The 12,565-nt window shown below is 59.1% G+C and overlaps 2 protein-coding genes across 23 annotated transcripts in view; one reads left to right on the forward strand and one right to left on the reverse strand.

Annotated features, from left to right (window-relative positions):
• Positions 1-7,098, forward strand: part of KANSL1 (KAT8 regulatory NSL complex subunit 1) — a 101,718-nt gene extending 94,620 nt beyond the window's left edge. For all 6 annotated transcript variants that reach the window (XM_075117133.1, XM_075117136.1, XM_075117132.1 and 3 more), the window contains 4 exons: positions 934-991; positions 1,595-1,707; positions 4,176-4,422; positions 4,908-7,098. In XM_075117133.1, the coding sequence (XP_074973234.1) occupies positions 934-991; positions 1,595-1,707; positions 4,176-4,422; positions 4,908-5,156 (667 nt within the window). In that variant the 3' untranslated portion in view covers positions 5,157-7,098. The remainder of the gene's footprint in view (positions 1-933; positions 992-1,594; positions 1,708-4,175; positions 4,423-4,907) is intronic.
• Positions 7,099-8,277: 1,179 nt separating this feature from the next.
• Positions 8,278-12,565, reverse strand: part of MAPT (microtubule associated protein tau) — a 53,263-nt gene continuing 48,975 nt past the window's right edge. For 13 of the 17 annotated variants that reach the window (XM_075117160.1, XM_075117171.1, XM_075117167.1 and 10 more), the window contains one exon: positions 8,278-11,420. In XM_075117160.1, the coding sequence (XP_074973261.1) occupies positions 11,205-11,420 (216 nt within the window). In that variant the 3' untranslated portion in view covers positions 8,278-11,204. Of the gene's footprint in view, positions 11,421-11,915; positions 12,064-12,565 lie in introns of all 17 variants that reach the window. The other 4 variants (XR_012664198.1, XM_075117172.1, XM_075117164.1 and 1 more) reach the window with 1 other exon arrangement.

Here is a 12,565-nt window from a genome sequence, read left to right on the forward strand (position 1 = left end):
GTAAGCTGAGCCAAAGGTCCTCGTGGTTTCCCAGCTCTGCACGCCTCCGGGCTGGGTGGTGGGTGCTGGGGCTGGGGTGACGCTGCAGTGCCGGGGGGGCCGCTGCCTTGGGTCGCACCGGCCCAGAAGCGCTCCCATGCCTGGGCAGCGGTAGGGATCAGATGTTCACTCTGCCGAAGCTGAGTGCAAGGAGGTGAGCTGTCGGCCCGTGTTTGCATGTTCTTGGATTAACACTGTGGATGAGATCAGTTGGTGGTTTTCACACCTGAGTGCTCAGTGGGAGCGTGCCGACTTGCTGCAGCACTGGTGCAGCTGCATCATCCAAACTGCCCAGTTCCCAGTCCTTCTTTTCCCTCCCGGTTCTCCAGGTCTTTTTCCCATCTTACCTCTTTCGTCCTCCTCATCCTACGTGCTCTTCGCAGGCCCTGTTCAGAGCAGGCAGGGAGGGAGCCTGTTGCTGAGCCAGAGGAAGAGGAGGAAATGCTGCAGCATCTGCTCTGCTTCCTCTGCCTTTGGCAGGCTTCGGCCACGCTGCCAGACCAGCGCCAGGAGCTGGGCAGGGAGGCAGAAAGGAAGGGCTGCAGCGGGGGGAGGCTGCTGGCCTCGCTCTCCGTTCCTGACCCTCCCAGTGGGGAAGGACGTCGCCTGCCTGTCCCACAGCGTTGCGCTCAGTGGGAGCGAACCCACTGCAAAAAGATGTGCTCAAAACGGAGCAGGCTAACGGGAAGGGGAGAAACTGTCATCTGATAGCACAGGAGGGATTTTGGTAAACAAATGTGGCCGCTTGGCTTAAAACTGAGCCTAAGTGTGTTGCTTATGGTGTCAGGCTTGTAGTTTTGCTTTCCCAAAAGACAGTGTTAGTGCATGCAGGGCGTGTGCTGCCGTGCTTGGCTGTGCCCCTGATTGACGGCCCTCTCATGTCGTGTGTTGCAGCTGGCGTGAAGTGGATATCGGCGCTCTCAGAGCGAACCCTGATGAAGACAATGAGGAGGTAAGGAGAGTTTTATTTCCGTGTTAGCGTGGGATGGGGTTGGCAGCAGCTGGACAGTGTCCACGGAGGATGCCGGAAGGGAGCGGACGCAGGGACCTCAGCAGGGAGTCGCGGAGTCTCTTCCTTTTTTTGCAACAAAACTGCACAGCTGGCCCTGCAGAAACCGGCCTGCTGTCGGTTCCTTGTCAGGAAAGGCGTGATAAGGCAGAAGTTGAATTAACTGGCTGGGTATTGCTGAATCTGAGGTCTAATTGCTGTTGGGAGACCTCTCTGGGCAGCAGTCTTTTTATGGAATCATGACCAGTCACGCCACTATAATTATTATTTTAACTAAACTGATAATGATGGTATTTCCTTAAACCTCTGTGAGCGCTTTCATTCTGGGATAAGTGGTTTTCCTTTGGTTTTTAGTTCTTAATCTCTTCCTAAGCGATGCAGACTCAGTTTAACAAGGTGCTCTTGCACTCACTGATAGCATCTGCCTCCCTCCAGACATAAACATTTATTTAAATTCATGCTGTAGCTAATGCTGAAAAAACTGCACAGAGATGCGTGATTAATATAAGAAAGCTGTGACCAAGCCCTGTACCGTTCCCTTTCCAGATCGAGGATTTGTCTGATTCGGCCTTCGCTGCTCGGCATGGCAAGTGTGAAGAGATGGAGCGGGCCCGGTGGCTTTGGAGCACGAGCGTGCCCCCGCAGCGGCGGGGCAGCAGGTACGCCTGCCGGCGCGGTTCTGCAGCACTGCCCCGGCTCACCAGCGGCGCTCGGATGCAAAGGGGGTGCTCTTGGCCAAGGTGGTGTTCCCAACAGTGGGGTGCTCTTGGATGCACGTTGTGGAGGCTTTATTAGATTGGCTGGTCCGTGAAAATGGTTAAAAGCTTGTGCTGGTATTGGGAAGTTTGATCACCACCCCCAAAGGCAGCTTGAGGGGCCCTTGTAGGGGTGGGGCGTAGCCTTGCTTAGGTGGGGGTAAAGTTACACGCCAGTTAAGTTGCGGACAACCAACTCTTGCACCGTCTGTTTGGATTCTGCTTTCTCAGGCGCTTCCATCGCTCTGGAAGTGTGGAGGCTGGTGCGCCAGCTTGGGAGTCCAGAGGAAAACAAAAGGGCTGAGCTGGGCATCCTTCATGCAAGAACAAGGAACAGTGGTTGTTCTCGGCGTTAGGCTGCCTGTCGCATCTCTGCTCCGTTGCTTCAGCAGTGCTGTTTCTCTGCTCCATTTATATCCGTGTCCTTACCTTCCTCTGATCACTTGACACTTGATTCCCGTTCTGCAGCGTCTTTTTGTGAGTGGGTGTCTAAAACTGCTCACAGTTTCCAGCTGTTGATCTCATCATAAATCTGCATAAGAAGAGATTCGCTCTTCTCCGTTCGATTTCCGATGCTTGGTCTGGTTTTGAACCGCTCTGCTCTCGGGCAGGAACACGTGCTGAGCTACAGACATGCACCCGGTCATCCTGCTCTGGTTGTGGTTTCAGTTCAGCCCTGTTGGGCGTGCACTGTCGCGTAAGGTTGTTTCTGCAAGAACTTCTGCAAATGCGAAGGAAGCATGTGTCAAATTCCATCCACGCTGCTGCCGCCTCGTTTCGTCTGCAGCGGCATTTGCCGGTGCTGGTGGAGCGTGGGACATTTTGGTGTTTCTTTGCAAACATCTCACCGTAACTTTGTTTCTCTAGAGACCCTTTTTAAGGGCGTTGGTGAAAGGTGCTGTGTGGAGGTCCTGGCTTGGCCGTTGAGGTGAACTCAAGCTTCACCGCGTAGGTTTAGAAATGCTGGTGGGAAAGCGATTCCAGAGGTTTCTGGTCCAGTCTCCTGCAGGACTGCTGCCAGCAGCAGACCAGGCTGGCCCTGGCTTTGTCTGGCCATGGTGTGTGAACGCTGCCAAGGACGGGGATTCCCCCAGAGCCGGGGCCGGTATTCCCAGTGCAGCTCCCCAGCAGGGGGGGATGGGGGTGTAAGTGCCCCCGCTCCGCTGGCCACGTTCCTCAGCACAACCCAGGACGTGGCTTGCTGCGTGAGCGCGGCTTGGCCACGGTCCGGCTGGCGGCCGCCACGTCCCAAGCTCCTCCTCAGCAGGATCCGCGCTCGGTCCCTCAGTTCCCAGCTGGGGCCAATGCGGGGATGGTTCTCAGCAGCTGCTTTAGTCTTTCGTTAGAAATAGTTGGAGCCCCTCGTGGCCTGGTAACTTCTTGTTGCTGTGATTCAGCCGCTACCTCGCTCCTTGCCCGTGGAGTACCTGGGCCAGGTAGGGACCAGTAAACGCCGGGGTAAACGCGCTTCGTTTCCCTTAAATGTCGCTCTCCTTGTGACCTGCTGCAGCAGATCTGCTGAGCGTCTCATGGCCTTCCTGCCTCACGTAGGTAACAGATTGGTTTGGTTTTTTTTCCTGTAGCAGCTTTTAAATTGCATCTTGTCTCAGCACATGGACTCCATCTAGCTTGCTGCAGGTATAGCTGGTTTATTAGCCTAATTGGGGCTGGGTTTATACGTTCCGATGAACGCTTTGGCCAAGGTAGATTTTGGAATCTGATCCTTGGCAGCCCTTGATTGCCAGCTGCTGTTGCAGTTCGTCTTGAAGAGTTGCACACAGATGTGGGGATGCCAATTAGGTTTCTCAGTTTGCAGCCTGTGGGTGTTTTATCTGGGAACCTGTGTAGGTGCGCAAACTTTCTTAATTCTGGTTTAAATCTCCTGAAGTCTAGGGGTTTTACAGTGCTCCTCCTACGCCCAACTGTTGAACTTGCTGCATTTTCAGCATTACTGATTCACTACGCTTGGTTCTCGAACTGCCTGGTGTCACATGGCGTGTGGATGGTGGAAACACCGATTTTGAAGTGTCTGATTTCATAGGGTGGCTTCTCATCGCGGCATTTATGCAGCGCTGGCAGTGTAGGAGACGTGTGGGACACGTGACCTTAGGAGAGCAGCGTCAGTGTTGCAAAGCTGCATCGAGACAGTGGAGATGGGACAAAGACGAGCCTGGATGAGTTTTAACGTCCGGGCTGCGGCATTCCCTGCTGTGTGTGCGCCAAATCCCTGCGGCATTCCCCGTCGTACGGCCGCTCCCGCAGAGGGGGGCGGTGGAAGGGGTCGGGGGGTGGCAGCAAGTGGCCTGGGCCCCTGCGCCGGTGGGAGCACAGCTGCGACTGAAACCAGGCTCTGAAACGTGTTCCTATCTCAGGTCCTACAGATCGACAGACGGACGGACGACCCCCCAGCTGGGGAACCCCTCGACTCCCCAGCCGGCATCCCCTGACGTGGGCAACTGCCACTCCCATTTGGAGCTGTCCCACACCCACTCACCGCGCAGCCCCATCAGCCCCGAACTGCTCTCTGCCCCCCTCACTCCCCTCTCCCGTGACTCCATGCGGCTCCTGTCCAGCGAGGACACCCGTTGCTCCACGCCCGAGGCCGGCCTTGACGAGCAGGTGGGTGCTGGCTCTGCTTGCGGCCGTTCGCTCTAGTTTCGTTCCCGGAGGCTGGCGGGAAGGTCCGAGGGCTGCCTGTCGCTGTGTCGCCGCAGCGACTGCTGCAGATGGGTACAGAGGTAAACGTGATGCTCGCACTTGGCTGTTTTATCCTCCTCGCTGTGGGGACACGCCGTGGAAACCTGCACGTGGGAAATTCTGTCCAAGCGCTCGGCCGGACGGGGTGTGGAGCGCGGTGCCGTTCCGCATCGGCAGCGGGACGCTTTTCCAGCGGTTGCTTCGGTTTGGAGGCTGCCGCGTCCTCACCACACGTGCCGAAGCTGTCCGCGCGCTGCTAACGCGGCGAGGCTACGGCCGTGGCTGGCACGGCGCTGTGGAGCTGCCTGCCCCGACCGCCGCCGCGGGCAGCCGGAGTCACGCATGGAGGCGGGAGCAGAATAGCTTTTGCGGAGGATTTTCCATAGCCTGGTGTCTCTTCCCTTTAGGCCGTGCAGCCCTGGGAGCGACGCACCTTCCCGCTCTCGTACGATCCCAGGACAGAGTGCGAGGACCAATCTGACCCCCAAGACCGGTTGTCGCGCTGCACCCGGCGCACGTCGGGCAGCAAATCCTCCCGGGAGACCGATGGCACTTCTGCTTTGCCCAACCTGGCCAGCCTCAAGAGCCGAACCCCCCTGGCGACACCCTCCTCCTCCTCTTCCTCCGCAGCAGTTCAGCGGCCAGCGCACAGATAGAGACATACGGGAAGACATGAGCAAAACCAACACACAGAACTAACTCTTGGCATTAAAGCTTCCAAAATCTGCGTTTGATATTCAAACATCCTGCCGGGAATTTTCACAGTTTTTAGTGAATTTAAGGAGTTTAGAAACTGTTTTTTGTTTTCTTTTTTTTTGTTTTCTTTTTTTTTTTTTCCTTCTCCATGTTTCCTTGTCACACAAATGAGAGCCCCCAGATTGCCCCCAGTGGAGTGAAGCCTCGGGAGGGGAGCAGCCCACCAGACCCCCCTCCCCTCTCTCCTCCCCTCCCTTCTTAGGTGTATAAAACTAGAGCACAGGATTTAGCTGACTAGCAGACTTCGGGGATAGTTTTTCTCAAGCAAAAGGGTGTCTTTTTCTCTTAACCCGCTCCCCCCACCCCTCCCTGAAAGGTTTTAGTGGAGTGAAATTAGTGGTGAAAAGTGATGTCTTGGGATTGCAACCTTCACTGGCTGTCCGTCTGTCCTCACGTGCAGAGTGACCACGCTGCACTTCCACCCTCCGGCGTTTTCCCTCCCGCAGGTTGTAGTTCCAGGTATCCCAAGGGGTGACTCTGCCCCCCCACCCCGATCTCCCCTCTACCCCCGGGGCCACCCGCCACCTCCTCCTTCCTTCTCTCCTGGTGTGGGAGCAGCCGTTTGCTGCGCCGGGGTCTGGCTGCCGCCCTGTCCGTCGGGGGAGAAGGAAGGACCCTCGTAGCCGCTTCACGCACAGCCCTGCGTGGGAGGGGTGGGGTTTTGGAAGCAGCCTTGTTCACCCCCCGCGTGTTTCTCTCGGGTCGAAGGCAGGGAGGGGAGAGACCCCGGCCCGCTGCGGTCAGGCGCTTCCAGCAGGAGCAGAAGTCACGACGCGCTTAAGGGGACGCCCTCTGGGGACGCGGCGGCCGGCCCAGGCCAGCAGCAGCTTTCAGCTGGGAAACGCGGGTCTGCGGCGGATGCTTGAGCTCTGCCCTCGCGTCCCCCGCCCCGTAGGGTTGGAACGTTGGGGTGAGGGCGGCTGCGGAGCCGCCGGGAGCGGCGGAGGGAGCGTCCCGTGGCAGGGCCGGGTTGCGCGGCCAAGGCGCCGGGGTGGTCCCGGTAGGTGGGTTCGGTCTCAGAGAAGGGGAAATAAAGGAGCGGGAAGGAGGGCCGGGGTGAGCGGGCGGCTGCAGCTGCCGGGGGGCGCCGGGGGGGCCGGGATCCATCACCGCTGCTTCGCTCCACTTCCGCACACGGTCCCAGAACAGGCGTCGATTCCGTTTCATTTCCGTCGTTGGCCCGACGTGCCGCCTCCTGACAGGTATTTTATTTGGAAACCGAGTTTGCTGTTGTTCCTCCTCTCCCTCCCTGGCCCTTCCGCACCCGCAGTGACTCCCGGATCCCGCACACCGTTCCCATCCGTAACGCTTTCTGATCCCGACGGTGTGGCTATTGGTCCCTGTCCTGTTGCTAGCATTGTGCCTGTCTTATGTATAATCACATCACCAAAAAAAAAGGAAAAAAAAAGTACAAAGGACATATTTTTTTTTTCTCCATTTTGTAATCGTAAAGAAATAGTAGCTAAACTGCTTAATGGTTGGGGTTTTCACAATTTTCAACATTATCTAGTGGTTTTGGTTCTGTTATAGTTTAAAGGATTTGTCATCGTTTCTTTAAAAAAAAAAAAACGCTACCATATCCCTCTGCATAAGTGCTTTTCTATTTATAAGGTTGAAAATTCTGAATAACCCTTTTAGCATTATAAAAACCACAAAAAAAAAAAACCCACATTGTATTTTGTAAATATTTTCTTTTCCTGCTTTGAGCTGTGTAATGTCCTTGTTATATAGAAATGCTTTTCTTCCGAGAAGCTGATCTTTGTTAATGTCTTGATTCTGTTGGCAAAGCACAAATGTGCTTATAAAAAAAAAAAGAAGAAAATATTAAAAAAAAAATTAAAACAAGACTATTCTATGCAAACGTGCGTTTGTGAACCGCTGGGCTGGGAAGCGGGAGGGGCCCTTCCCCGCGCTGGGGGTCAGCCGCTTCCCTCCTGCCGCGCGCTCAAGGGCCCCTCATTTTCCCTCGATAACGTTATTCCCCAGCAGTTGCCACCGGGCCTTGGGCCGCAGGAGCGGCGGGTTTGGGCTTTGCACGGGGCTGCGGGGGCGAGCGGGAGCCGGGGGCGCGGGGTGCATTTGGCAGCCGGGTGGGGTTTGCGCAAATCACCCGCCCTCGTGGCGCGGTTTGCTGGGAGCGGGGGATGTTTGCAAGAGGCGAGGGGTGGGAGGCGACTTCCTTGGGTGCTCCCAGATTCCCAAGATAAGCGAATTAGACTTTGTGCCTCCTTACGGAGGGGCTGGGAAAGAGGAAGGTGCCTGGTGATGATTAGCCGGGTGATCAAAGAAGTAGGAGGCAGCAACCTGGGCATCGCCGGGTTCGTTACGAGTAATTAACGGGAGGAAAGATCCAATCTGACAAGCAAACGGCGCTGGGAGCTGCTGCCCGGCACGAGGCGCCCGAGCCCTGGCGAAGGTGCGGAGCGAAGGGCTGCGGGTGCCGAGCTGTGGCTGCCGGGGCGTGGGGAAGCGAGAGCAGGTTGGATGTGGGGACGGGGAGCGAGGCGTCGCCGCGCATTCGCAGCAGCCGCTGCGGAGCCCCGGGGCTGCGGGGACAGGGCTGTGCTTAGTCCTGCTTCGCAGCCGAGAAACTGCCCTGTCCAGGGTCACACGATGAGGCTGAAGTAGAACTCGGGCTCCCCGGCCCAGGGCGTCCGCGCTGCCCTCGTGGCCCGCAGAGCCCACCGGGCAGGGGCTCCCCGGCCCGCACCCCAGCAGGGAAGGGGAGCTGGTGAAGCTCCGGCCCGGGCTGCGGCGGTGGCTGGTAATTCAGAAGGGTAGAAGAGCAGAGCGCGGCCACCCCGGCCCACCCTTACGCCCCTGGGAGCGGGTCCTGCAGCCCTGGTGCTGGCAGGGCCATCCCAGCCCGGGCCCCGCTGCCGAGGGGAGACCATGGACCTCCCAGCACGGCCAAACCCCGGCTGGAGCCTGCGCCCGACCGCAGGAGCAGCCCCCCACCACTGCGTGCGGATCCCGGCTCCCCCCGCACCCCACCCCCCCCGCCCCAACAGAGGCGGCCGCTATTGTAGTAATGACTTTATTTCCAAATTCACTTTTACGGCAACAGTGTAAACCAGTTGTTAAAACGCACGATACACTATGGACACCCACAGACAGAAGCTAAGCTAGAATGATACACTGAGATCAAACCTTCCCTCCCCGCCCCGGCGCGGCGCAGGGACGCGGGGCTGCCAGCACCACCGGCAGTCTGGCACCGGAAACTCAGTTAATAACTTTTTTTTTTTCTTTTTCTTTTTTTTTTTTTTGAGTGCAGAAATATGGGGTGTTTTTTTAATCAGTGCCAGTTTTAACCCTTTTCAGACCAAGATGTGTGTGGAGTAAAGGAAAAGCCACGGGTCAGTCTGCGCAGCTGCTCGTGGTAACCCTCCGGCCCGGTTCTGAACGCGGGGTCGGGGCCGTGGCTCGGGCCGCTGGAAGGGGACAGCGGGCGCCGTGGCGGGTGTAAGGGCTGCCCCGGGACCCCCGGGGGCAGACAGGGTTGGGGGGGTGTCTCAGCCGAGGACAGGCGCAGCGGGAAGACGCCACTCCCTGGCGCACTAAGGCCACCCCGGCCCTGGGTGTTGGTGTCCCTCGGGCGCTGGGGGTGGGCGAGCTCAGCTACGCGCCCTCCTGCAGCTGGAAAGGGGCAGAGGGGTGCCGGGCGGTCGGTGGTTCTCCCACTTGCTCATTTTACAAAGGACAAAAATAACCGCAGCGGCTCCTACAGCCGACACCGATACAGTCACAGGCCGGAGTACAGCCTCTTACAATCAGCGCGTCAACTGAAACGGAGCGAGTGACAAGCGGGACGTGGGCTTTCGTGTGACCTGTTTGTTCGTGCTGGCCCAGCCTCTCCCAGCAGTAGAGCAGCGCCTGGGGCTGCGGAGACAATGGTTGGACACACCCCCCCCCCCCCCCCCAAAACAACCACCATCCCCCCAACCCACCCCTCCTCCTCAGCGCCGGGCAGGACAACCCTGCGGCGCCCGTGCGGGGTGTGCGATGGCCGCAGCAGCATGGCAGGTCCAGCAGCTCCTGCTAAGGCTGGAGCGGGTCCTGCCCGGGGGGACACGCTGCCTGCCCGCACTGCAGCGGCCAGCGCAGCCTCGGTGGCACCCAGCCCCCCCCCCAGACCCCTCGCCATGCCAGTCACACCAGGATTTTGGCCCCTCCCTGGGAAAGCATGGCTTTCCCTGCCACAGGCACCTGGGTGGGCACGGTCTGTGGCCCCTCTGCTGCCCCCAGCTCTACCCCACCAGGCCAGCGGGTGCCTCCTGGGGAGGATGTGGGGCGGGGGGACGCGCGCTGAGCTGCACCGATGGCACCTCAGCCTCTTTGGTTGTGGAAGGAAGGGGTGCACAGGGCCAGCCAAGGGCGCAGCGCAGCCCCAGTCACCCCCCTCACGCTCCTTGGGTTGCCACAGGAACAAAAGCAGCAGAAAAAATGAATCTTTTCTCCCCCCCGCCCCCGGTGTGGGGCTGGGGGTGCCAGTGCTGTGTGGAGGAGACACACAACCACACACACACACACACCACCCCCGAGGGGGGACACGCTGCAGACTGAAACCAGGCGAGCGCGCTGGGGGTCAGCGCCAGGCAGCGGCCCCCTGAGTGCAGGCTGGGGCCGGGGGGAGCTGCCTACATGCAGCAGCTGAAGCCCCCCTCGCGCCTTCCCCTCGCGCCCTCCCGGTTGTCTCCTACCGCTGCCAGTGGCACGAGAACAGCAGAGCCATGGAGCTGCCGCCTCCGTGATCTCTTAGCTGACCTTGCAGGGGAAAAAAAAAAAACAAAACAACAACCCAAAAAATGTTACAAGCTGCACCCAAATCCAGGGGCCGTCTCAGCCCTGGAGCTGCGCGCACCCCTCGTGCAGCGTCCCCGGGAGGTGACGGTGCCAGGGAGCCCCGCCACAGCCCCCGGCCCTCCCCAGGGAGCGGGGCAGGGGCTCTGCGCCCACCCACGGGCCCAGCAGACATGCGGTGCTGGGCCGCCCATGGACGCCGGGTCTGGGCACAACCCGGAGCTCAGCAAAGCTCCCCTCGGGCTGCGGCAGAGCCGGCGCGGGGCAGCTCAAAACTACTTACAGCATATCCTTTTTTTTTAAACACATGCTCATTTATGAAAACAATCACCCTGGCACTGTCCAAGCATATACAGACAAATCTATTCTACGACACGAGGGGCTGCCAAAGGAATGGGGAAAAGCCTCTACTCATCCACTCAGCGGTTCCAGCACAGCCACGGAGAGGGGAACGGCTGTCCAGGACCCCTTCCGCAGTGGGACACCCCGGCGTCGCCAGCACTCCAGCTGCCGGCGCTGAGAGCGGGTTTAGGGGATACCTGGCAGTTACCTTCATACACATCTCGGCTTTCGGAGGTAAAAACAAAAGGTTTCTTCCAAATCAGCAGGCAAATTTAATGCAGAAAGGGAGGGCACCTCCCTGCAGTCCCTGGCTGCAGCGCCCGCTGCCTGTGCCGCCTGCACGCCAGGCCTCGGGCCCAGGCACCGTTAGGGGAACGAGCGTGGGAAGGTCACGTCCCCTTCCCGCAGCCGGCCCTGCGCTGCGGTGCTCGGGGCAGCGTCCTGCCGCGGCTGCCCCCTCCATCCCCCTCCCCGCTCTCCCTGGGCGGTGGGCACCCCTGCCAGGGCCGGGACAGTGGGGGACCTCGCGCGGGGCCGAGGGGAGGGAGTGGGGGCCGGGGACAGGCTGTGCGCTCCGAGGAGCAGGGGGAGAGGAGGTTTTGTACCTCATAGTGTCACTGATTTTGAAGTCCTGGAGCTAGAGCTGAATGAACAGTAAAAGCAGGTTAAATCATTAACCAGTTAGGGGATGGGGAAGCAGCTGTAAAAGGAACAGAGGAAGAAGGCCAGATTATTATTTTTGTTTCTTTTCTTTCTTTTTTTTTTTTTCCCCTTGTCTTCTCTCATCTTTGCCCGCCATGCCCCGATCACAAGCCCTGCTTGGCCAGCGAAGCGGACACTTCGTCGGCTAGCGTGGCGAGCTGGGGGGAGTCCACCATATTGATGCTGCCGGTGGAGGAGACGTTGCTAAGGCGGCGCGGGGAGGCATCTCCGGAGATGGTGGGGGACTTGTAGACGATTTCGGCGCCGTGGTCGGTCTTGGCTTTGGCGTTCTCGCGGAAAGTCAGCTTATGAGTCTCGATCTGCAACGAGAGGAGAGGGCGGTGAGCGGGGAGGATGCGGGACACCATCCGGAGAGGCCGTTTTTACCTGCAAACCGTCCACTCGGCCACTGCTGTCGTGCAGCTGGGAGGAAAGCACAGTTCATTGGCCTGATGCCCCCAGTGCCCCCAGTCCCCAGGCACGTCCCTTCCAGTAGCCCACACAGGGAACGGGCGCAGCCGGAGGGGACGGCAGGCCTGGAGCATCTTGGGACGCTGCCAAACCCTCCCCAAGCGCCCCGGCCCGGTGTGGCGGTGGGTCCAGGGCACAGGACTCAGACGGCACAACCTGGGCTGCTCCCACTCCCCCGGCAGAGATTTACAGAGGGGGTGGGATCCCCATACGGCGCATAAACCTTCCCCTTAACCCACGGCCCAGCTGGGCTCAAAACGCTGCTCCCATGAGCCGAACCCCTCTCTCCCGGCGAGCGCGAGGGCCAGGGAGGGGAGGTGAAGTGGATCAGGTTTGCTACTTACTGGTGCCCTCCCCAGCCGAGTGCAAGGCTGGGAGCTGGCTCTCCGGGGGGGCGGGTGGCTCCAGCACCAGGGCCTGGAGCCCAGCAGGGTCTGGGCTCGGGGTCCGAGCAGCCTGGGGACGGGTCTTGTCTTCCTTGCCTTTCTCTCTCTACAGGTGAAGAAACCCGCCCAGGGCGGTGGGGTGCAAAAAACGCATCAGCAACGAAAAACAAGATCCAATAAATGTCAACCAGAAGGAAAAAGACCAAAAAAATAAAAGAAATAGAAAATTGGGGAGAAAAAGATCTGAAAAACAGGGACATTCACTGGCTCACAGGAAGAATAGCGACTGCGTTTGGAGACGGGGAGGAAAGCTTTCCGTGTGCAGCAAAGGAGAGCGGACGCTGCTGGCACAGGTACTTTGGCAGAGCACAGAGCACCCCAGCAACCCACGGGAGACCCAACAGGGAGTGGCACATGAGCCAGCGTTCAGCCTGGAGAGCTGCGGACTATGCGTCCTAATCTGGATCGTTTGTGTCACAGAGCAACGAGGGGACTGGGGACGCGGGAAAGGTGTGGGAAGGGGCAGCGGAGCCACCCACAGCCACTCTATGTGGCGGGCTGACGAGGCTCAGCCGTGTCCTGTCCCCTCCCTGTGAGCAGCGTCCCAC

The sequence above is a fragment of the Phalacrocorax aristotelis genome, chromosome 23 (assembly GCF_949628215.1).
Source record: "Phalacrocorax aristotelis chromosome 23, bGulAri2.1, whole genome shotgun sequence".
NCBI lineage: Eukaryota > Metazoa > Chordata > Aves > Suliformes > Phalacrocoracidae > Phalacrocorax > Phalacrocorax aristotelis.